Here is a 24531-nt window from a genome sequence, read left to right as displayed (position 1 = left end):
CTAATATTATTTCTATAATTGCAAGACTTTAGGAGAAGATTTAAGCAAAAGAATGAGGACAGAATATCAATTTTCAACAAAATTTATTATCACCAAGTTTCATTTAATGCGCCTGTGCTCTGGTGCAGAGATAATTGATAATGATCACATTCATTCAGAGTAGCCAGTTTGAGTGAATTGGCTGATGACTGATGGAAAACCACACCACTGTACATTTTCATTAATTCTTTAATACAAAGTTAAATATGCTTTCTCAGGCCTTACTACTCACTTGCCTTGCTCTTGATAATTCATCTTGCCAACAAATCCATGATGTGTTTGATTTTGATAAGAAGGTGACTTATTTAAGTAGGATCTGACAGGTAATCACAATATGTTTGATCTTAGTAAAATTGTTATTTATCCTGTTAATGAAAATAGTCAATAAACAAAATCTATAATAAGAACAGAAAAGAGTTTTATTTGAGCCTAACTAAGAACTAGTTCAGAAACCAACTTCCCAGATTACTCCAAGGAGCTGTTCTGGAGAAGCAGGGTTTTCAGCACAGTTTTATATCTTGTCAGAACAAAGACAACTGAACAAGTCAGAGTTACATTTCTTCAACGTTCTGAAAAAGAAAAATAAAGAACATACCAGCACCTGGGGAGGGAGTCTTATCATCAAAGGAGTAACAGCATACTTAGCATCCCAGGAAGAGGGACATTTAATCTTTATTTTTAACACAAATTTTCTTTACTTATTAATATTTCCTTTTCTTAAATAGTTACAGCTGATGTAGAATGCAGGTATGATAGACCACAAAAAGGCTATTTTAGTTAGCATAAAATTCAGGTTAGCTGATGTATATAAGCCAGAGTGACTTCCTTATATCTCAATATGTGAAAATTTATCAGTCCCCAACAGGTTGGTGACCCCTCTCTATGGGTCCTTTGCCCAGTGTCGCAAATGCCAGTCAAACGAAACAGGGTTCAGTATAGCAAATCAGAAACTCAATTCATTAAGGAACAGAGAAGAGAGAGCTTGTGCTCTAAATACACCATCTTCCTGAAGGAAGGAGAGTAAACGAATTCTGAGGAGTAGGAGTTAGCAGTCATCAGGGCTCTAGGAAAGGGGCGGAGATTTATAGAACCAGGGCGGCTGGAGCATGCGCCGTCTTTCATGGTTCCTTGCACAGGGCATGAGTTGCGCCTCCTGCTGCTGCTGCTGCTTCTAAGTCGCTTCAGTCGTGTCCGACTCTGTGTGACCCCATAGACGGCAGCCCACCAGGCGCCGCCGTCCCTGGAATTCTCCAGGCAAGAACAGTGGAGTGGGTTGCCATTTCCTTCTCCAGTGCATGAAAGTGAAAAGAGAAAGTGAAGTCTCTCAATCCTGTCCGACTCTTAGTGACCCCATGGACTGCAGCCCACCAGGCTTCTCCGTCCATGGGATTTTCCAGGCAAGAGTACTGGAGTGGGGTTCCATTGCCTTCTCCTGAGTTGTGCCTGCTGCTGCTGCTGCTGCTGCTGCTGCTGCTAAGTTGCTTCAGTCGTGTCCGACTCTGTGCGACCCCATAGACGGCAGCCCACCAGGATCCCCTGTCCCTGGGATTCTCCAAGCTAGAACACTGGAGTGGGCTTCCTACAGAGTACAAATACCCTGTTTGGGCAGAGATCTTAACATGGTAAAGAAGCAAAGTTAACTTTCCGACACCTCAAGGTCTTACGTGCACAGGAAGGGCATTCCTGTGGTCAAGTCACACAGCCAGTTCAGGGCATTTGACCACTGAATATCTCTTAAGGCATAGCCACAAAGCATTTCTGCCAAATACGAGGTGCTTTTGAAACAGAGATAAATCAAAGTAAGGATCTTTTAGTTCTCGGAGCTGGTACGGGTGACACAATGTTAAGTTGTTCAGGGCTGTGAGCTGCCGTACCTTCAATAATTTTGGTTTTGGTCTGTTTTATTCCTCATTAAATAATGTGAATTTAAATTTCTGAACAATTCTTGATTCCTTCCTTTGCTCTCCTAATGTGCTGTAAATCTGTTTTTTTATTTTATATATTGTTGTATTTTACCAGTAAATTTTTTTATGTTTTACTAGTAAATTTTAGAACAAAAGCTACTTTTATAATTTGCTTTTAATGATCATTGTTTTTTTGTGACTTTAAATTTACTAGTTCAACATTTTATAATTACAGTTAGGTCTTTGTGATTTGTTATTTTTCCTTTGATGCTTCAAAATAAGCCCAAACCTGGTTGTTTTAATTTGATAAAATACTTAGGTTAAATATGGTGTGAAAGTGAAGTCGCTCATTTGTATCCGACTCTTTGCGACCCCATGGACTGTAGCCTATCAGGCTCCTCCATCCATGGGATTTTCCAGGCAAGAGTGCTGTGCTGGAGTGGATTGCCATTTCCTTCTCCAGGGGATCTTCCAGAGCCAGGAATCGAACCCTGGTCTCCTGCACTGTAGGCAGATGCTTTACCATCTGAGCTACCAGGGAAGCCCAAATATGGTATATGTAAATATGAATTAGGTTGGCAAAAAATTTTTAAAGGATTTCCTAAGTTTTGTTGTCATCTTAAGCTTTCTGATTGGTTTATTATGTTTGTTAATACAGATTGAAGAATATAAAAAACTCTGTGAACTTAAGAGAAAGGAAACTTATGCAAAGAAGAAAGAATTGGATAAATTAAGGCTTACAATGACAAAAATGAGAGAAACTGTTACTACGAGCACAGTGGTAAGAAAAAATAAAAACTGGTTTTTCATGTCTGACCACAGGCTTCTCAATATACACTGCCTTAAAAATAGCAGGAGTTTTTTAAAAAAAGGAGTTGATTTTAATTCATCTTCATGCCATTCTGGGGAGAATGTTTTGAGCATGTTAATGTTTTCTGACATATTATTTAAAGTGTCATAGTGTAGTTATGTTTTCTTCAGGAATATGATGAAAAGAAGTAAGTTTGAAATTCCTTAGGTATAAATTGCATTTAATGGACTGCCCAACCCGGAAATTGAACCCAGGTCTCCTTCAGTGCAGGCAGATGCTTTACTGACTGAGCTACGCATGAAGTCCCTTTAATGGGCCAAAATACTATAAAACTGGTTTTAAAAAACACATATAGAACTGACCAAATGCATACAGAATCTTATGTAATGTTTCTGTGAGATTGCTTTATTCTGTATAACAAAGTGAATAACCACGGACAGGTTCCTTATTTCTGAATATGTGATAATCAAACAGAATTTGGGCTGTCCATTTATACTGAGTACAAGAACATTAATATGCACTTTTACTTTTAAAAATTGATAACATTGATTGAAAAAGCCAGTACTGTGGTAGTCAGTACTTTAAAATGAGAGTTATCCTCATTTTAAAGATGAGAAAACTGATCTTATGGAGGTGACTATAGTTGAAGAGGTCAATGCTGATACTACTTCTATGTTAATTAAAATAGAAACACCTGTAATCAATCATAATTAGTTGAATTAATGAGTCTTTAGTGATTTCTTCTCTCTGTTTTGAATTGTTGTTGTTTAGTCACTAAGTCATGTCTGATTCTTTGTGACCCCATGGACTGTGGCCCACCTGGTTCCTCTGTCCATGGGATTTTCTAGGCAAGAATACTGGAGTGGGTTGCCATTTACTGCTCTAGGGGATCTTTCCCATCCAGGGATTGAACCCACATCTCCTGCATCGGCAGGTGGATCCTTACTGCTGTGCCACCAGGGAAGTCCTCCATCTGTATTGAGAATTACATGTAAAACTACATGGGGCAATAGTAATACTAATATATATATATAACATTTCTTATTAGAATGTTCAGTTAATTCCATTTATAGGGTAGTTCTGACCATTATGGGCTTTCCTGGTGACTCAGTGGTAAAGAATCTGCCTGCCAATGCAGGAGACATGGGTTTGATCCCTGGGTTGGGAAGATCCCCTGAAGGAGGAAATGGCAACCCATTCCCAATATTCTTGCCTGGAGAATACCTTGGACAGAGGAGCCTGGTGGGCTTCAGTCCATGGGGTCATGAAGAGTCGGACACAACTGAGTACCCATGCTTTTTTCCTTGACCATTATAGTTACAATACATCTATTATGACATCCAGTTACAAAACATTAGTAAAACAAAAAATTTTCTCTGCATACAAGATCATTATCTGTTTTTTTCAAATATCAATGCAATAAGGAAGCATGAATCTAGCTAGGTTCAAAGGAGAAGATGGGTTGGATAAAACAGATTTTATCTGCATGCCTAAGCTCATATATTATGGCCTCATAAATTATGTCACACACATCACTTAGCTTGGAAAAATGAAGTATATGTTCCTTAACCTGTACTCCAAAGATCTCTACAACCAAATAAGACAAGGCTTGAGGTGTCAGGGATACTCACCTCAAGTGTCTCTCTCTCTTTAGTCGTGTCCGACTCTTGCAACCTCATGGACTATAGCCCACCAGACTCCTCTGTCCATGGGATCCTCCAGGCAAGAATCCTGGAGTGGGTTGCCATTTCCTTCTCCGGGGATCTTCCAGACCCAGGGATCAAACCTGGGTCTCCTCCTCTGCAGGCAGATTCTTTACCGACTGAGATATGAGGAAAATCCAGTGTCTCTCTACCTCCCCGCAATCCAACACCCCACCCACCTTACTGGTGGAAAGTGAAAGTGAAGTTGCTCAGTCATGTCCGAACGACTCTTAGCGACCCCATGGACTGCAGCCCACCAGGCTCCTCCGTCCATGGGATTTTCCAGGCAAGAGTACTGGAGTGGGGTGCCATTGCCTTCTCCTTACTGGTGGAGAATAGTGTTTAAAGCACAATGGCAGTATCACAGGGGCTTCCCAGGTGGTAAAGTGGTAAAGAACCCAGTGGTAAAGAACCAGCCTGCTAATTCAGGATACATAGGTTTGATCCCTGGGTCAGTTAGATCCCCTGGAGTAGAAAATGGCAACGCCCTCCAGTATTCATGCCTGGAAAATTCCATGGACAGAGGATCCTGGCAGGCTACAGTTCATGGGGTCTTGAAAGAGTCAGACATGACTGAGCATGAGCTTCAGATACGTATCAGAGAAACCTGCATCTGAATCTTGGCTTTACTAACCCAGAGTTTCCTCGTCTATAATATGGAGGTCGTAGGACTGCCTACTTAGAGGACTTTTGTAGAGAAGGAATGAGGTCATGCCTATAAGGCTTTTAGCTGAGTGCTTTGTATTTGGTAAAGTTTGTTGTGGTTGATGTTGTTATTTCCTGAGATTAGAAAACAACATTTTGGCCATGAACTTGAGACTACTGGGAATTTCAGGTTCACCTTCATGTTGGTTCACCTTTGGTTTAGAAAACTCTACAACCAGGTCAAGCTAATGTGATTCTGGCAGAAAAGAAGAACAGTGTATGATTGCTTCTCAAGGTGCCCTACAGTCCAGGGTGGAGAGGTTAAAGGGCTAGAGGCAACGAAGATCAGGCTGGATGGGCCTTGAGCATATAGTCACTAATGATGATCAGAGTCCCTTGGACAATCTACTGATTTCTGATGGCAGTTCTAGGATTTCAAACTCCTGTTAACTCTGGAACTATAGTCCACAAGTTCAGTCATGTGAGTGCTTTAGAGAAAAAAAGGAGTTTGGGGAGCTTTCACTCACCTGTCTCGTCTGACATGACTGAGAGTGCCTCTACACCCCTGACACGTGTTCTCTGACCCCACATTGGTGTGCAGGATTGGGGGAAGTTAAATGATCTGCCCAGGGTAACTCCATGCAGTGAGCAAAGGAATCTGTTTGATTAGCTTTCCTCTCAGCTCCACTTTCCCTCACAAGTGGAAATGCAGATCTAAGCTCCAATAAATTTGCCTTCCCTTTTCTTTTACTAAAACTGTGTTATAAAAATATCTGTTTCACTATGAATTTTCTTCATTCATAGTTCTTTCTTTTCATTATGCTAACATTTTTCATCATACCCAATTTTTCCATTTCCAAAATGCTGATTAAGTATTAAGAAAAAATCTTCAGCATGAACATAGCTATCAAATAAGGCAAAAGACCCAATTTGTTTTGACTTTTAAAATAATACTCATTCCAGTATCCTGGAATAACATTTTGAAAATAATTCTTAAAATGTATATTTAATTTTTAAAATGGTAGTCAAGAATTCATGTCTTTAAAGTTTTTTTTTTTTAATAGTTTTTACATTCCTATTGCTGTAATTCATTTCTATCCCTCCCAAATTTTGTTTTCTTTTCTGATGATTTCAGGATTATTTCTGTCTCAGTTTGTTTTATAAAGAAACAAGTAATATAATGATTGATTTTTATTTTAACTAAAGGCACCCCCAATATAAAAGATGAATGGATGATACATGACTATTTAATGAATTGAACTGCTGTCATGAGTCATTTGATGATTTATTGAATTTTCAACAGGTTCTTAGTGATCACAATTTAGAATTAGCACGACTACAGGAATCAATAAGAGAGTGGGAACACAAGATTGAAGACATGAAGAAGTCTTGTAAGATCCTGGAGGATAAAATGTAAGGATAATACCTTCTTTTCACTGAAGCATTTCTAGATGTGATGTTACTTTCATTAGAAAATTTTTTCTAATATTAGATGAAAATTATATTCTCTTAGTTTACTAAAGTTTCTGTGATTTTCAGCTTTACAGAACCACGTCTTCATTTTGAAATTAACCAGTTTTTCAGATGATTAGGAGAAACAATTGAGGATGATATGTTTAATTTAGGAAGAGGGATTTGGGGGTATGGATTATCCTCCTTTCAGTTCCTTACTCCCTATAAATATGCCCCTGGAGAAAGGCATTGGTGTAATGCTACAAACTCACCTAACCATGCTGTTACAATTGTTGTTCATAGTCAAAGGGGACTTGCAGAACTTGAGAAAATACAGGGAAGCCTCAAGGCAAAAACTTTTACCCAAGGAATGGAAACCAGAAACATAAGAAAATATTCCTTCCATTTCAAAGGTCACAGTCTTTGCTTCCTTTTATTAACCTCTTTATCTACATGCTGTGTTGTCTTCTTGGTGAACCCGTGGCTAAGCATGGCCAATCTAAACACTCTGAGTTTACCTGGCACAGGTTCATCTACTTTAGAGACTGACTAACAGATTCTCCCAGAATTCCCAGATTGCCCAACAAATACTGTTTAGCTCAGCTCTGGACAGGAAGGTGGGGTCTTTCAATATAAATACGGCTTCTGGGCTTACCCCTAGAGTTTGCGGCAGTTTAAAAGACAAATTGTGGTCTGAACAGTTTCCAAAAAAGGCATGTAATTTCACATATAGAATCCTATTATAATATGACTCTTTTCTACATAGGTTTGAATGTATTGCACTTAAAGTTGTATCTCTAAAATAACAATTGCACCACAATGCTACTCTACCATCAACAGTCCAAAAAATATGCAATAATCTCTATACTCAGTACTAGATTTAAAAACAGAAAGCTCAAGTAACACAACAATTAAAAATCAGAATAAAAAAATCTTTTTCTTTGACAAAGTTAGTTTTAGTTGATATCTATTTCTTAAATTCCAGGCGGAGACTCATCATGGAATTTACAGATTAACTCTTGAAATGATTTCTAGGGGTTATCATTAAAAGCCTTGCTGCTACACTGATGAAAAATTTTAAATTTATAAGCAGTCTTCATGTTAGCTAACTAGTTTTAAAAGTGTGTTCCAGAAGGAAATGGGGGTCTTCCCTGGTTGGCTCAGTGGTAAAGAATCCACCTGCCAGTGCAAGAGACACAGGTTCGATCTCTGGTCTGGGAAGATCCCACAGGCCGTGGAGTAACTAAGCCCATGCACCACAGCTACTGAGCCTGTGCTCTAGAGCTCGGGCTCTGTAGTTACCGAGCTCAGATGCTGCAGGCACTGAAGTGTGTGTGTCCTAGAGCCCATGTTCTGAAACAGAAGAAGCCATCACGGTGAGAAGCCAGTGTATCACAGCTAGAGAGGCCCCTGCTCACTGTAACCGGAGAAGAGCCCACACAGCAACAAAGACCCAGCACAGTCAAAAATAAATACATAAAATAAATAAAAATTTTTTTAAAAAGAAGGAAATGGGGATTCATTGATCCTTCATTTTGAATGGCTCACCTTTCTTTAAAAAAAAAAAATTCCAGTTTTTTTAGGAGTTTTCATGTAGAATCTCACTGAGAAAAAGTGCTTTTGACTAATTTGGTGATTGAGGATATTGACCTCCCCCCTTTTTATTAATTAAACTTTACTTTTTCCTCTTTATTACTTGGCAAATTAAAAGAAAATTCTCTGTATTTTTATTTTCTCACTTAGTTCCTTTTTTCTAACTTTGGTGGTAGAGAGAAGCAGCTCAGTTCTTGTTTGGTGAATTTAAAGAATCAAAATGTTATTTTCATAATATCTATAAAATTCTTTAAATTAAACAAGAAACTAAATAATTTGCACAGGTTATCTTCTTAATGATCTATAAGTCGTAATTCCCCGTGTCCCCTCCACCATGAATTCTTTAACTTACAAGCTCACCATCTATTTTGAGGTCAAAATATTGAGAAAAAACAAAAATTACTAAATTCCAAGTTTAAATTAAATATGTAGAATTTTAATTAAATTTAAATTATGTGGACAGTTAAGAGTACCTAAAATTTACCACAAGTCCACGGGAGGCATTGCTAGTTTAATCCTTCTTCTTTGTTATTTTTAATATCCAGAATGATGTATTTGCATAATAAAAGGCAAATCAGTACCTATCTTTCTAAATTGCTATGACCTTTCTTTGTCATTGAGCTGGTTATCAGTATATGGGAACTGAGAGATTAGAAACTAAATATTGTATGTAAATAACATCCAATTTGTGACCCAAAGTATATACTTGCCATTATAGTGCAGGAGGCTGTAACAATTATAGATGCTTTTTTTTCTTTAAAGTGCTGAAGTGGTTTCAAAATTGTCAAGGTTACCAATAACTTTCATCCTGCCAAATTTCATTGATCTGGTCTAAAGTTTTTGAATTCTTAATAGAATTTGACACAGATGCTTACTTTCATCTTCTTGAAATGGTTTCTTCATTTGGCTTCCCAAATATCACCTTCTTTTATTTCACTTACCACACTGCTCCTTCTCAGGACCCTATACTTGTTCCATTTCTTCTTTCTGTCTCTAAATTTTGGACTTCTCAGCCATTCACTACCCTCTATTCTGTACTCATACTCTCCATACATGACTTCATTCAGTCTCATTCTTTCTGTATCCCCAATGACTTCCATATTTACATATTCAGCCCTGACCTCTAAATGCATACAGTCTGCAGCTTATTTGACCTTTTACTTGGAAAGTTGAAGTGATAGTTTCTCAGTTGTGTCTGACTTTCTGCGATCCCATGGACTGTAGCCCATCAGGATCCTCTGTCCATGGAATTCTCCAGGCAAGCATACTGGAGTGGGTTGCCATTTCTACCCCAGGGATCTTCCTGACTCAGGGATCAAACCCAGTTCTCCCACATTGTGGGCAGATTCTTTACCATCTGAACCACCACACTTGAAGGATATCTCAAATATACATGTCCCAAACAGAATTCTTAATTTCCCATCTCCTTGAAATAGCTCTTCCGTTAGTCTTCCATATCACTGTTTACCTAATTACTCCAGCCAAAAAACTAGAAGTTATCCACCATTCCAGTTTTCCTCACTACCTTACCCTAACCCAACTAGGTATCTAACCTAACCTAACCCTAATCCAGCTCTAACTCAAGCCAAATCCAAAGGCTTGATCTATTGCCTTCATCTTCAAATTATGTCCTGAGTCCAACTACTTCTCACCAGCTCCACCACTAAGCCTCAGTCTGAGCCACCAGTATCTCTTCTGGACCCTTGCCATAGACTCTACGTGGTCTGTCTTCCTGTGCTATTGTCTTTCTCTACTAAACAGTCAGAGTCATCTTTACAAGATGTGAATCAGTTCCTGTCATTCCTTTCCTTAAAAAGTCCTCCCCTGATTTCCTTCAAAATAAAATCTAAGACCCTGTGTGATCTGGGCTGTGTCTGTCTCTTCAGCCTTCTCAAACTCCTGTCTTCATCTAATACACCAGGCATGTTCCTGTCCAGGTTATTATCACCTGCTGTTCTTTCTAGATGAAAAGCTCTTCCTTAAGGTCTTCACATACCTGGCTCCTTCTCATCCTTCAGATCTTTCACAAATTATTCCAAGAGATGTTCCCTAATCACCTGTCTGCACTACCATCACCATTCTCAGGATTTCGCTATACTTTACCCTACTTAGCGGTCTTTGGATCATTTAACACGATCTGAAATATATGTTTTTTGATAACTTGCTTCTATTCTGCCTACTTCACTAGAGTATGATTTCCATGATGGTAGAGACTTTGCCTGTGCTGTATCTCCACTCTCTATATCATGTTCAGAGTGTAGGTATTCAAAAATTGCTTCTTAATGTATAAATAAATATTAATACATCATATCAAAAGAGTAAAATTTTTGACTAGTAAATAAATATGTTGCATAGGGAGATGGGGATTGGAAGTTTCTGATATCATAAGTAAATGTGGTTTTTCTGGAAAATATGTCCTAATAAGAATTTATTTGGTTTCCTTTGGTCATAGGCTTTTTTTTAAGAATAACAGGGAAAAACTGGATGATTCATCAAATTTTGAAAAAAGTGAATTACTGCTGAAGATAAAACAGGTAGGAAGATAGAAATGATGGCTTTAAGATTATAATTAATTTTTAGTTAACATTTTAAGTATGTGTGAAAATGTGAAATTCTCTCAAGATAGTATTATTTTCATTAACTAATAATAATCATGATCATTCACAGTAACTGATTTAAAGATTTGATCAGAAAGCTGGATGAAAATAGTGAAAATCACCTAAGCTGAGCCTAAAAAAAGTTTTGTTTTTTTTTTAAATGAGGATAGTTTAAGAGACCTCTGGGACAGCATCAGTGTGCTCTAATACTCAGATTATAGGGGTCCCAGAAAGAGAAGAGAGAGAAAGGGGCAGAGAACATAATTGAACAAATAATAGCTGAAAATTACCCTAACCTGAGAAAGAAAATAGATATCTAAGTCCAGGAAGCACAGAAATTCCCAAACAAGATGAACCCAAAGAGGACTACACCAAGACACATTGTATATGATGTTGGCAAAAAAATAAAGATAAAGAAAGACTCTTAAAAGCAGCAAAAGAAAAACAACTGGCTGTATACAAGGGAACTCTGAAAAAGCTATCAGCTGATGTTTTAGCAGAAGCTTTCTAGGCCAGAAAAAAAGTGGCATGATAAATTTAAAGTGATGAAAGGATAAAACATACACCCAGTTCTCTACCTGGCAAGGCTGTCATTCAGATTTTAATGAAAGATGAAGAGTTTTATAGATAAGCGAAAGCTGAAAGAGTTTAGCAGTACTAAACCTACTTTACAAAAGATGTTAAAGGGACCTCTCTAAATAGAAAAGACCATAGCTAGAAATATGAAAATTATGGAAGAAAAAATTTCACTGGTAAAGGCAAGCATAGAGTAAATGTCAACCACTTATAAAGTTAGTGCAAAGGTCAAAATATAAATGCAGTAAAATCATCTATCAACAATAAGCAGTTAAGTTATACAAAAAACAAAAAGATGGACAATATGACGTCAAAAATATTAAATGTGTAAGGGGTAGTAAAAATGCAGAGTTGTTAAAATATTCAAACTTAAGATCATTAACTTCAGCTCAGTTCAGTTCAGTCACTCAGTCGTGTCCGACTCTTTGTGACCCCATGAACTGCAGCACGCCAGGCCTCCCTGTCCATCACCAACTCCCGGAGTTCACCCAAACTCACATCCATTGAGTCGGTGATGCCATCCAACCGTCTCATCCTCTGTCGTCCCCTTCTTCTCCTGTCCTCAATCTTTCCCAGTATCAGGGTCTTTTCAAATGAGTCAGCTCTTCGCATCAGGTGGCCAAAGTATTGGAGTTTCAGCTTCAAGATCAGTCCTTCCAATGAACACCCAGGACTGATCTCCTTTAGGATGGACTGGTTGGATCTCCTAGCAGTCCAAGGGACTCTCAAGAGACTTCTCCAACACCACAGTTCAAAAGCATCAATTCTTAATTGCTCAGCTTTCTTTATAGTCCAACTCTCACATCCATACATGACTACTGGAAAAAGGGAATGGTTACCCACTTCAGTATTCTTGCCTGGAGAATTCCATGGACAAGGAACCTAGCAGGTTACAATCCATGGGCTTGCATGAGTGAGTGACTGACCATGCTTGTTAGCTTTTAATTCACTTTTTTTCAGAGAGCGAAGCTCTCTAGGATTCCAGACTAAAGTGGTGGAAGGTTTTATCAGGCTTAATATCTGGATGAGCTCTGTTTACTTTTGTCCCCCGTGTCAATAAGAGAACCAAACCTCAGTTTCCAAATGATTTCTTCTATATTAATAAATGTCCCCAGAGTAAAAGACCTTTCCTGGTGGCTCAGTCACAAAGAATCTGCCTGAGTGCTGGAGACCGCCTGAAGTGCAGGAGATGTGGGTTCAATCCCTGGGTCAGGAAGATCCCCTGGAGAAGGAAATGGTAACCCACTCCAGTATTCTTGCCTGGGAAGTCCAATGAACAGAGGAGCCTGGTGGGCTGCAGGCCATGGGGTCGCAAAAGGTGGACACGACTTAGTGACTGAACCACAACCACCAATATCAGAATAAAAGTTTTCAGTGCTAGGTTTACCAATCTGGATTTTTGCCTTTTTATAGAATTAGGCCTACTAACCTCATTATCTTATTCTGCAACACGTTTAAGATCCCTTTTCATCCTGCTATTTCAGTGATCCTTAGCCCACCATTCCTTCCTAACTTTCTTACCTCATTTGAAGCCATTCAGTAGAGATATCCAAGCACCAAGTTCTTACCTCATTCAGAAAACTAATGTTTACTGTCTTTTGTCCTTGAATAGAAATATTTAAGAAAGGGTAAGCATCCGCTGGATCATGGAAAAAGCAAGAGAGTTCCAGAAAAACATCTATTTCTGTTTTATTGACTATGCCAAAGCCTTTGACTGTATGGATCACAATAAACTGTGGAAAATTCTTCAAGAGATGGGAATACCAGACCACCTGATCTGCCTCTTGAGAAATCTGTATGCAGGTTAGGAAGCAACAGTTAGAACTGGACATGGAACAACAGACTGGTTCCAAATAGGAAAAGGAGTTCGTCAAGGCTGTATATTATCACCCTGTTTATTTAACTTATATGCAGAGTACATCATGAGAAATGCTGGACTGGAAGAAACACAAGCTGGAATCAAGATTGCCAGGAGAAATATCAATAACCTCAGAAATGCAGATGACACCACCCTTATGGCAGAAAGTGAAGAGGAACTCAAAAGCCTCTTGATGAAAGTGAAAGTGGAGAGTGAAAAAGTTGGCTTAAAGCTCAACATTCAGAAAACGAAGATCATGGCATCTGGTCCCACCACTTCATGGCAAATAGATGGGGAAACAGTGGAAACAGTGTCAGACTTTATTTTTCTGGGCTCCAAAATCACTACAGATGGTGACTGCAGCCATGAAATTAAAAGACGCTTACTCCTTGGAAGCAAAGTTATGACCAACCTAGATAGCATATTCAAAAGCAGAGACATTACTTTGCCAACAAAGGTTCATCTAGTCAAGGCTATGGTTTTTCCAGTGGTCATGTATGGATATGAGAGTTGGACTGTGAAGAAGGCTGAGCACCGAAGAATTGATGCTTTTGAACTGTGGTGTTGGAGAAAACTCTTGAGAGTCCCTTGGACTGCAAGGAGATCCAACCAGTCCATTCTGAAGGAGATCAATCCTGGGATTTCTTTGGAAGGAATGATGCTAAAGCTGAAACTCCAGTACTTTGGCCACCTCATGGGAAGAGTTGACTCATTGGAAAAGACCCTGATGCTGGGAGGGATTAGGGGCAGGACGAGAAGGGGACGACAAAGGATGAGATGGCTGGATGGCATCACTGACTCGATGGACGTGAGTCTCAGTGAACTCTGGGAGTTGGTGATGGACAGGGAGGCCTGGCGTGCTGCGATTCATGGGTTCGCAAAGAGTCGGACACGACTGAGCGACTGATCTGATCTGATCTGATCTGGAGTATAATATCTACTCAAAGAGGTTTTGAGAAAGAGTTCCTACTGATGTTATTTTTTTTTCCCCCGGTATAGTTTATCTTCTGGGAAAAGAACATATAGATCTTGCTAAATGATCCTACTTTATTAATTCTTATTTTAATATGAATTATTACTTTATGGCTTCTCATCAGTGTTTATTACCTTTCTACACATTTGTCATATTTGAGGTCCCAAGTGTACAATTAATATCTGATGTAGAATTAAATCACTCAACATTTAAGGCATAGTCTTATATGGGTGTTAAGTAATATGCCCAGTGCTCTAGTGAGTTGCCCATCAAAGAAACCATGACACAAATGCTCTACTTCAATTCTTTTTTTTTTTCCCTAGATGACTGAAAAGTTACACAATTGTCGTTTAGAGAACAAAGCTCTACGAGAGAAATTGCATACAGTTTCCAGACAATATAAGATTGTCTTAAATGAAGAGGATAAAGTTTTCATGCAGAAACGGAAAATTTATTCTGAGTATGTTTCTATCCATGACTTATACGTGACTCAACATACTATAGTTGTGGGTTGCATCTCCATTTAAGCTTATCCTAGTTTTAAAATCTATTGACAACAATGAAATATTCTTTATCCAGTCATAAATATGCCCCGAATTTGCCTCTATACATACTGAATAATGCTTTCCTCATATGGGTCAGATCAAATCCGTAAAGAGCAAACCTATTATTTTTACTTCTACATCAGATTCTTGAAAGAATAACCATGTTTTTACTCCATAAGATTGCCTAGAGAAACTGAGATCTGCTGTCTTCAGAAACTGGCTCTGCACTTAAATTTCCTATCTCAGAAAAAGGTCTGGTCATTGACATAATCCCCTAACCCAGAGACTGGGAAATTATTCAAGGAAACACCTATATTTTACCAGGAAGCACCAATGTTTGTCAGTTCCACCTCCCAGATATTTCTCAGATATATCCTGTCCTCCTATCCAACTCCACTGTTTTCACCCCCTTTTAGCCTCTTTGCTTTGGTCTGCCTCTCAGAAGTTCTTCCCACTTTCTGTTTTACCACCCCTAACTTATCTGTCTCCGTCTCACCAGAATGGTCCCTGTGAAACATCCCTCTGAGGTCACTCCTTTCATTAGTCATTGCATTGTTATCATCTGGGTACACCCCACTTTGTCCCACTGAGCTATGACAGATCAGCGGAGTTGCTCCATCTTAGCACTATATCCTCAGGACCTTGTCCATTGCTTAGCAGGTAATGGGCATTCACCAGCGTTTTCCTCATGAATTATATAAGTAATAATCCATTACTACACTTAAAATGAAGTCACATGGAAGTGTAATTATGGCGTCCAGGCCCACTTATGTGAAGCTGAATTTATGGTCATTGTTGTAGCATTTATGAAACAGTTACTACAATCATTTTATCTCATCCAATTGAATAGCCTACTAAGAATGATACAGTTAGTATTATTTGGGCAATAACTTCCTTAGATCAATACTAAGTTATCAGTTTGAATCATAAAATGTTCTGGTGACAAAGAATTGTAGCCCTGAAACATTTACTACTGTTATTGGTATTTGTCCTCTTCAGCTTGGGCTGCCATAACAAATTACCATAGATGGGGAGATTTAAATGACAGAAATTTATTTCTCATATTTCTGGAGACTGGACATCTGACATCTGGGTGCCAGCATGGCCAGATTCTGGTGAGAACTCTCTTCCTAACTTGCATAAAGAAGATGGTCAACCATCTTCTTGCTGTGTCCTCACAGAAGGGAGATAGAGAGACAGAGCTGGCTGGTATCTCTGCTTGCTGCTACTGCTGCTAAGTTGCTTCAATTGTGTCTGACTCTGTGCGACCCCATAGACGGTAACCCACCAGGCTCCCCCGTCCCTGGGATTCTCCAGGCAAGAACACTGGAGTGGGTTGCCGTTTCCTTTTATGGATGGCAAAACTGAGGCTCATCCATAGGTGAAGTCTCTTTTCAAGATCGCACTGCTAGGAAGAGGTAGACCTCTATCTAAAGTTAGTCTGATTGATTCCTTCACATTTTCCCAAATCAAATACCAGAATTGATAAATTCATTAAAAGAGACACACCCACTCAGAAAGGCAAAGTGCTATTGAACTATTCTTATGGTTTTATAGTTACTATTACAATTAATGTTCTTTTCATGGCTTGAAGATTTTCATAAATTTAGAGTTAGCCACTACTGGGAAAAAACTTTGTTTCTATTTTTTACTAATTTATCTGGTAAATAGTTCCTGAACTGAAATTTCAAACTACTTTTTGAGTTCTTGGTTTTGATTGCATATTTTCTTATGCTAAGCAGTTAAAAATGATTTCAATGTTCAACATATGATAACTATTTTTTCATGGTAGAAATCAAAAACAACTGGCATTTATAGCTCAGAAAGAAAACTTCCTATCAAAAAGAAAAGTAGACATCAAAAATATGGAAGAAGGACTTATTACGCTCGGTGAGCTTCATCGGTATGTTTATTGCCTTTGAACATTTTAATCTTCATTCCTCTGCATTTATTTCTTAATAAATGGTAACAAACCTATAAAATTTGGAATATACTATAGAAAAGGAGGTTCATAATTGGCTATCTCTTGTTTTACAGTCCAGAAAGGTCATTATCATTGAATCTTTCAATGAAAGGATAGACAGGTGCTGAGTTCTATATAAGCTGCTTCTAATACCTACGTTAGAGTCTCCACATTCCCCTCTACCCCCGATCCACAAGCACATCTTCCATTCTTAATTACTGCTACTGCTGCTAAGTCGCTTCAGTCGTGTCCGACTCTGTGCGACCCCATAGACGGCAGCCCACCAGGCTACCCTGTCCCTGGGATTCTCAAGGCAAGAACACTGGAGTGGGTTCCATTTCCTTCTCCAATGCATGAAAGTGAAAAGTGAAAGTGAAGTTGCTCAGTCGTGTCCAACTCTTAGCGACCCCATGGACTGCAGCCTACCAGGCTCCTCTATCCATGGGATTTTCCAGGCAAAAGTACTGGAGTGGGGTGCCATATTTACTACTTATCCCTAATTCCAGAATATATATTGGCTTTCTAAGTTATGGGAGAAAGTGAAATTTACAGTCGCTCAGTCGTGTCCAGCTCTGAGTTCCCATGGACTGTAGCCTGCCAGGCTCCTCTGTCCATGGGATTTCCCAGTCAAGAATACTGGAGTGGGCTGCCATTTCCTTCTCCAGGGGATCTTCCCCAACCCAGGGATTGAACGTGAGTCTCCCCACTGCAGGCAGGTTCTTTACCATCTGAGCTACCAGGGAAGCCCCCTATACCCGTGTATAATGTCTAAATTATACACTGAAGCAAATCAGAACTCAGTCTAAAATCCAGTTCCTCGCCAATTTGTTGACCTAAACCCTTCCTTTGTCATAGGGTTATTTCCCTTCATGTCCTCTGTATGCAATAAGTTTGCCTTAGTCCCAAGCTTCCTGACTAGCTGCTCCTTTCCTCTGTGTGTTTGCAAATGATGATGTCTTTTCCTTGGTGAGATATTACCTCCATGTTCCTCCCTCTATTAAATATTATTCTTTAATAACCTGTCCACAACTGCCTCACCAAAATCTGTTCTTCCTTATTCTTGGCTTCAAAACTTGCAAAATCAGTTTGCACTGGCCAAAAAAATTTGTAATTGTCTTTCTATTAGTCTGGCACTAAAATCTTTAGTTGTGCTGGTCTGTTTGTCTCCCAATTAGATGGTAGCCTTATTGTGCTACCACAATAAGGTTGCATTATTTTGAAGAATTATACATTGTCTATTATATATTTAACAGCTCCCATAAATGCAAAATCTAATATGTTCTTATTTTTAGAGCAACAAAGGAAGTATATCGGAAACAAATAAAAATCCTGAATGAGAACATGGAAAGAGAAACTCAGAGATGGTAAAAAAAAAAAAAAAAGCTTATTTATATCTTAAGTACTGTATGTTGTCTTAATTAATAGTGCCCCAAAGTTGGAAAAAATAAGAGTGCTTGTTGGTTGCTAGAGTCCATGGAAGTTATTTCCCACAAAATTAAATTGTGTGAGTTCTCTTGGCTCTAGATGTGTTCGTTAGTTTGACATTTTGTTCATTGAACAGAAACAAAGTTTTTCATTCCAGTCACGTGAAGTCACCAGAGTATACTTGTCAAGATTGGTGACAATGAGTCTTACTCAGCCAGGTGCCTATGTGGACCGGTAAGGAAGGTGACGTGAAGGGACAGAGGAGCGTGGTTAAGCACACAGTCTCAGCAGATGGACTGCTTTGGTTGTTTTGCCTCTTGTTAGCTCTATGACCAGGGCTGAATTATTTCATATCTGTCTGCTTCCATCCCTATAAAGGGAGGAATGATAGTAGTACCCAGCTTGTAAGATTGCGTGAATGATGAATGAGATGATCTATGTGAAGTATATAGCCCAGTGCCCAGCACCAAGAAAACACCCACAGAAACTTAGATATATTTTATTGTTGTTGTCATTGTTGTTATACTATTTATAAGACTCTGGTTGCACATTTTTACTCTTCTCTAGTTATCTTTTTTATGTTATGGTGGAGAGAAAAATTCGAGAATTCAGAAGCTTGAGACTTCTTACTAGCACTTTGAGTGATTTAGGTAATTCCTTTACCGTTTCTGTCTGGGACTCCTTTTTCTTCACCCACCCCAGAGCCTTCCCCATTTCTATCCTTTTCTAGAGGAGGTAAGCTATCAAGTGTGGTTTGTCTACTGTCCCGCTGGATGTACTCACACAACTTCCCGTGAAGCAGCTTGCGGAGGTGGCATTTGGGCCATTAATGTTTTTTATTAACGTCTTATTTTTTCAGCTCATGTGCCTAGTCTGCATCATCAATAGCACAGATAATTTTGTATGATCATAATACGATTTGTTTTGTTTTGAATTCTTTCATCTTTTCAATGAACTGTGATGTCAATTTGACGATAACTCTTTTTGTTCTCATCTCCAGTATTATAACTCAGTGGAAAATAGCTTGTTTGCGGAAAAAACATGCACGTTGGGTCAAAAAAATAAAAGATGAAATAAAAGAACTTATAGATAAAATTCAAGAAGCTGAAAATAGGCGCAGTGAATTAATAGAAGAGGTAAAGGAACACAAGGAGCTTGTGTTCGCTCCCTATATTGATTGCATATCAGTAACTCTTCAGTATTTCATTACGCTTTACCTTATTGCTGATTTCATGTCTAGAGTAAATTATGTAACTTTCTTAAGAAATGTATCCATTTGCTATGTATTAACTGTAGGAATTTAGCAAAGTAGAAATTCTCTCCAGCATATGATTTTGAAGTATGTAACTGAAACTTGAGAACAGTGTTTAGGAAAACTATCTCTAAAAATAAAGGGACTAAACGTCATTTATTTATTTATGCTCTGCCTACCCTCCAGCCCCTACTAGTTCCATGCCCAATTTCCTAATGTCATTTACACATGTTGTTTGGTGACGAAATTAATCTCTGAAGGGAAAAAACATCCCTCCCTCCCCAGTAGTTACTGAGACAAATTAGCCAAATGTCATGCAGAAAGGTATTAATTTATCTGACTGATTGAAAGTATTAATACTGACTGCTACAAGACAGATGATAAATTCTCATTTTTCCCCTAATTAGACCAGTATTAGAGAACACGATATCAACGAGTTTTTGGCAAAGATTGAACAACTTACATTAGAATTAAAACAAGAGGAGGATGCATTTGTTATCAAAGAACGAAAGTTAATTCAAGAATTAAGCAAGTTTGAAGTAAGTTTTATTTTATATCTAAGAACAATTTTATGTGGCTGTATGAAGGGGAGGGTATATTTCATGCTATTCAGTTAGTGAAAGTGAAAGTCGCTTAGTCGTATCCAACTCTTTGTGACCCTATGGACTATACAGTCCATGGAATTCTCCAGGCCAGAATACTGGAGTGGGTAGCCTTTCCCTTCTCCAGGGTATCTCCCCAACTATTCAGTTAAATGTAAAGTAAATCTTCTAGTTTGAACAGGACTACAATTAAATTCTGAATATTTATTCTTTTCCTAAAAAAGAAATAGAGCAACAAGAAATATTTTAGTTAAAAAAATATCACACACTCCAAGTTATGTAGAAGTGCTGGCAAAAATCCATGGAGGTAAGGTGGAGTGTTGGAGAAAATCATGGAGAGGAGACAGTGGGGGAGAGGAATGAAGGGTGAGGGAGACCAAGAAGGGCAATCTCAGAGGTTCTCCTTAAAAAGAGGGCATGGTACTGACCTGGAAACTGCCAGGGGCTGCCCTGGCATAGAATAGAACATGGATGCTGGAAAGAAAGACTCGCAGGGCAGAGAGTGGAAACACAACAGAAAACAAAAACCTTTTCAAGGTGCTGGTGTTACCTTGACAGGCAAGGGCATGTTTTTTGGAGACCACCATTAATAAAGTAGCTGAGAAGTAAAGAGATGGTAATAGAAGGCTTCCTGAACTTAATTCAGTTTGAAGACAGGGAAAAAGGCCTGGCTACCCCAAAGAGGAGCTTTATTTGAAGGCAGCAGTGCCTTGCTGTAGCAAGGGAATAGGCAGTCCTTACATTTCAAAGTTTAGATCTTCCCCTGATCCAAGCCCACTCTCCGCCCTCCACCACGGCCACACACACTCTGCCATGTCCTGCAGAAACCCTCTGCAGATAACTGGTCCCAGAAAAAGTCAATTCTAGAAGCAGATAAATCTTTTGCATAAAAATACTATGAGAAAAACAGGTGAAGGGGGAATGAAACTTTCATAAAATTGTTCTGGAACGCTTGAAAACTATGATTCAACATTCATCTGTGAATTCAGAAAAAAACTTCATAGAGGTGCCAAGGAAGATTAGGAGTATGGAAATACAGGAACTCAGGGAAGAGACGTCAGAAGGGGATGGCCAGAAATAGCAAGAAGGGAAATGGAAACTGGCACAACTCAGGGAACAAACAAGGGGAAAAAAGCATTGCACAAACGTGTACAAAATTAGAAGGAACAGAAGGAAGAAGCCGCAAGGTGGAAGGCATTTCTCCATTGGTCGCAGCATGTCTAGGTGCTCAGTATCCTTCTACATCTTGAAAAACAGAAATTTATAAAAGAGAGGGGTGGGAAACAGATAAAGAGCTTTGTCCTTATGAAACATTCCATTAGGGTGGGGGGTGTCTGAAAATAAACAGTAGAACATGTGATATTTTCAATGGCAATAAATGCTATAGAGAAAATAAAAATAGGAAAGTAGACTAGGGTGAGTATATATAATGCAGTCTATGTGCCCTTTTAAACAGGGAGTCAGAGAAGGGCACAGCCCTGAAGGATATGAGGAAGTGTGATGTGCAGACATCTGGAGAAGGTGTCTCCAGGCAGAGGACATGCTGAGCCTGAAGGTTCTGAGACAAGAGTTTCTATTTGAGGGATGACAGGGAGGCAGCGTGGCTGCAGCAGAATGGGGGAGAGTGCCAGCCGGGTGGGGACTCATCTTCCAGAAGCAGATGCTGACATGGAGTTAGGAGTTCAAAGGTTTATTAGGGTGTAATGCCTATGAAAGAACTAGCCAGGGGCCACTATGTAGGCTGAAAACTCTAGGGAGCTCCAAAGCCAGGATTGTCCATAGGAAGAGGCCTGCCTTGGGCAGAAATGGCCTCACCCTGTACCATCTCCTTGCTCACACAATTAGTTGGAGGCCACTGAAGAGCTTGGTCTTGGCTAGATAGCCAAGGTCACTCTGAAGGAGCCAACCACCCTGGAGGCTGTCAGCTAGCCCCTTTCCTTGTCACAGGTCAGTGAATTCTTCCTTGAGGGGAGATCTAAAAGGGGCAACTCCAGGCCTGCCCCTCATTGTAGGTCCTCATGAATACACTGTCTTTTGCTCTGCATGGGCTGGGAAGCCATTGGAAAGTTCTGAGTGAAGATTATTTATTCTGAAATAATATGGCTTTCACTTAAATAGGATCGCTCTGGTTGCTATATTCAACAGAATTTAGGAAAGCAGTGGTGGATACAGGAAGACCAATTAGGAAGTGACATCAATATGCCAAGTAGCTTGACTTAGAATGGTAACTGAGGGGTGGTCAGAGGTAGTCATCATCTCAGATGATTTTTGAAACAGAGATGACAGAATTTACCCATCATACTTAATGCTAAACCAATGAGGACAGTCAGGAGTAAGACGACACCATTTGACATTGCATTCAAGCTTATACAATGAAATAAGGCAAAACAAATAAATTAGAAGTGGAAGACTGCAGATAAGAAAATTTATGCAGGTAGTCTGTTTGCCAGGCTATGTGCCCCCTGCAGGGCTATGTCCACCTGTGCCTCATTTACACAAAGACATGGACAGATGGCAGCCTGGATGCTACTATTATAAATCCCTTTTCCTTTTGAAAATCATCATCAATAACCCCAGGCACATTGGAATCCCATTTCTGCCTTTAGTTCAATTGGCATGAGGAGCCCAAAATTGAGAGGCAGTAACCTAAGATTTCTGAGAAGGCAATGGCACCCCACTCCAGTACTCTTTTGCCTGGAAAATCCCATGGATGGAGGAGCCTGGTGGGTTGCAGTCCATGGGGTCGCTAAGAGTCGGACACGACTGAGCGACTTCACTTTCACTTTTCACTCTCATGCATTGGAGAAGGAAATGGCAACCCACTCCAGTGTTCTTGCCTGGAGAATCCCAGGGACGGGGGAGCCTGGTGGGCTGCCATCTATGGGGTCGCACAGAGTCGGACACAACTGAAGCGACTTAGCAGCAGCAGCAGCAACAACCTTAGATTTTGGTTTATGGGAGTATTATTGTACCCTTGGTGGGATCATTCTCACCGGTAGTAAGACCTCTGGATGGACAGAGCCCAAATTCACAGGGAGGGAAAGTAAAATCAGTAGGTTTCATAGTGAGTCTTTCATCACTGGGCTACATATGCACATGGCTCAGGACACAGGGAAGCTGAGGGAAGTTTTGAATGATCTGAAGAAGCTGCCCACCTCCAAGAAGCCGAGCCAGCAGGCAAACACCCCCTTGCCTGAGCTGCAGCAGCACCTGGTACCCAGTCCTCTCTCCAAGCATAAAACAAAGAGCATGGTTTCTTGTTAGGGTGGTGCTGGCAGCCTAACCCTTGTGCAGGCATGGGAATGAATTAAAGTATGCACATATGTCCTTATGTGAGGAAGGCAGCCATCACTAGGCCATTCTTTTTTTAGAGAACATAGTATAGGTAATACATGATTGAGTTTCTGAACAGTGCAGTCTGGAGAAATTTACTCCTGATTCTACATTGTAATAATTTTATATTATGGTGTTTTATGTTGTTTTTGTCTTTCTGTGTTATTCATAAGAATTCTAATGACAATATGGAAGGGGACCTATCAGGCCATTAAATCACTGTATTATTGTAATTAGGGCAAGCAAGGTGCTCTATCAAAAAGAGGCCAAAATACAGTGAACATAAGCAAGATGTGCACTGAAGGGTTAACAGTCCTCTGTCTATTATTGGGAAATTGATTTTGGCTTAACTTTCTGGCTCCTTCCCCTGGTAACCTGATAAAGATGGATTCTCAGTGGTATTATCCGGCAACATTGCTTGTGCAGAACAACACTTTATTGGTGTGCTGCATCCTGACCAGGAGAATAACTAATGGGAAACCAGAGCATTGGGCTTTCCTGGATTTGGTGCCTCTTTTAAAAGGGCATGTCCCTGGTATGGACCTGGAAGCTATGCCCAAGAGATGTTGGCTCCAATTTGAACATGAGGCTTCTAAGCCAGGGAGGACTTCACATCCACCCCTGTGGGACTCTTTCTCTTGGGCTGAGTTATCACCTTGGTGGGGTCAATGGACATTAGCCTCAGGTTGGCTGTGTTGAAAGGGCACCTCCTGTTGGGGAGACAGGCCTGATGTTGCTGGCATTGAGGTTTCTTTTAAATTATGTGTATGTTCAACTTAGATAAAAATAAAAAATAAAAGTAAACTGGGTCAGTTGTGGCCTGTTTAAACCTTAAGAATCTTAGTATCTAGTTAAGAACCCCTGACATGGTCATTACAGAAGAGAGATTTTTATTTCTCTTCCTGGTACAGGCTGAAGGGAGGGGGTTGAGGGCTGGAAAGGCAGCTCTGCCATCCTCAGCATGAGGCTAACATCTGCGGGTCCAAGTGTCCTTTCTCATCCTCTTCCAGCAAGGGGAAAGAGGAAGGACCCAAGAGCCGTATACTTCTTCCTGTTTTAGGGCCAGGACCCAGAAATGGCATACCCCACTTCTGCTCACAGACTCACTGGTCACACCCCCCTGGGAGGAAAGCTGAGAAGTCACTCTCGTTGGCAGCCATCTGCTCAGCTAAAACTCAGGAGTCCTGACAGAACAGGAGAATGGATGCTATATGTCAGTTGGCTGTTTTTGCCTTAGTCATTAGTTTAAGCCCACCCTGA

The 24531-nt window shown here is 39.8% G+C and overlaps 1 protein-coding gene across 2 annotated transcripts in view; it reads left to right on the top strand.

Annotated features, from left to right (window-relative positions):
- Positions 1 to 24531, top strand: part of CCDC175 (coiled-coil domain containing 175) — a 74431-nt gene that overhangs the window by 22502 nt on the left and 27398 nt on the right. For both annotated transcript variants that reach the window (XM_027554231.1, XM_027554230.1), the window contains 8 exons: positions 2602 to 2724; positions 6406 to 6515; positions 10600 to 10681; positions 14475 to 14611; positions 16489 to 16599; positions 17952 to 18023; positions 19085 to 19220; positions 19744 to 19875. In XM_027554231.1, coding sequence (XP_027410032.1) covers positions 2602 to 2724; positions 6406 to 6515; positions 10600 to 10681; positions 14475 to 14611; positions 16489 to 16599; positions 17952 to 18023; positions 19085 to 19220; positions 19744 to 19875 — 903 coding nt within the window. The remainder of the gene's footprint in view (positions 1 to 2601; positions 2725 to 6405; positions 6516 to 10599; positions 10682 to 14474; positions 14612 to 16488; positions 16600 to 17951; positions 18024 to 19084; positions 19221 to 19743; positions 19876 to 24531) is intronic.

The sequence above is a fragment of the Bos indicus x Bos taurus genome, chromosome 10 (genome assembly GCF_003369695.1).
Source record: "Bos indicus x Bos taurus breed Angus x Brahman F1 hybrid chromosome 10, Bos_hybrid_MaternalHap_v2.0, whole genome shotgun sequence".
NCBI classification, from domain to species: domain Eukaryota; kingdom Metazoa; phylum Chordata; class Mammalia; order Artiodactyla; family Bovidae; genus Bos; species Bos indicus x Bos taurus.
This window is presented reverse-complemented; position numbering and strand designations above follow the sequence as displayed.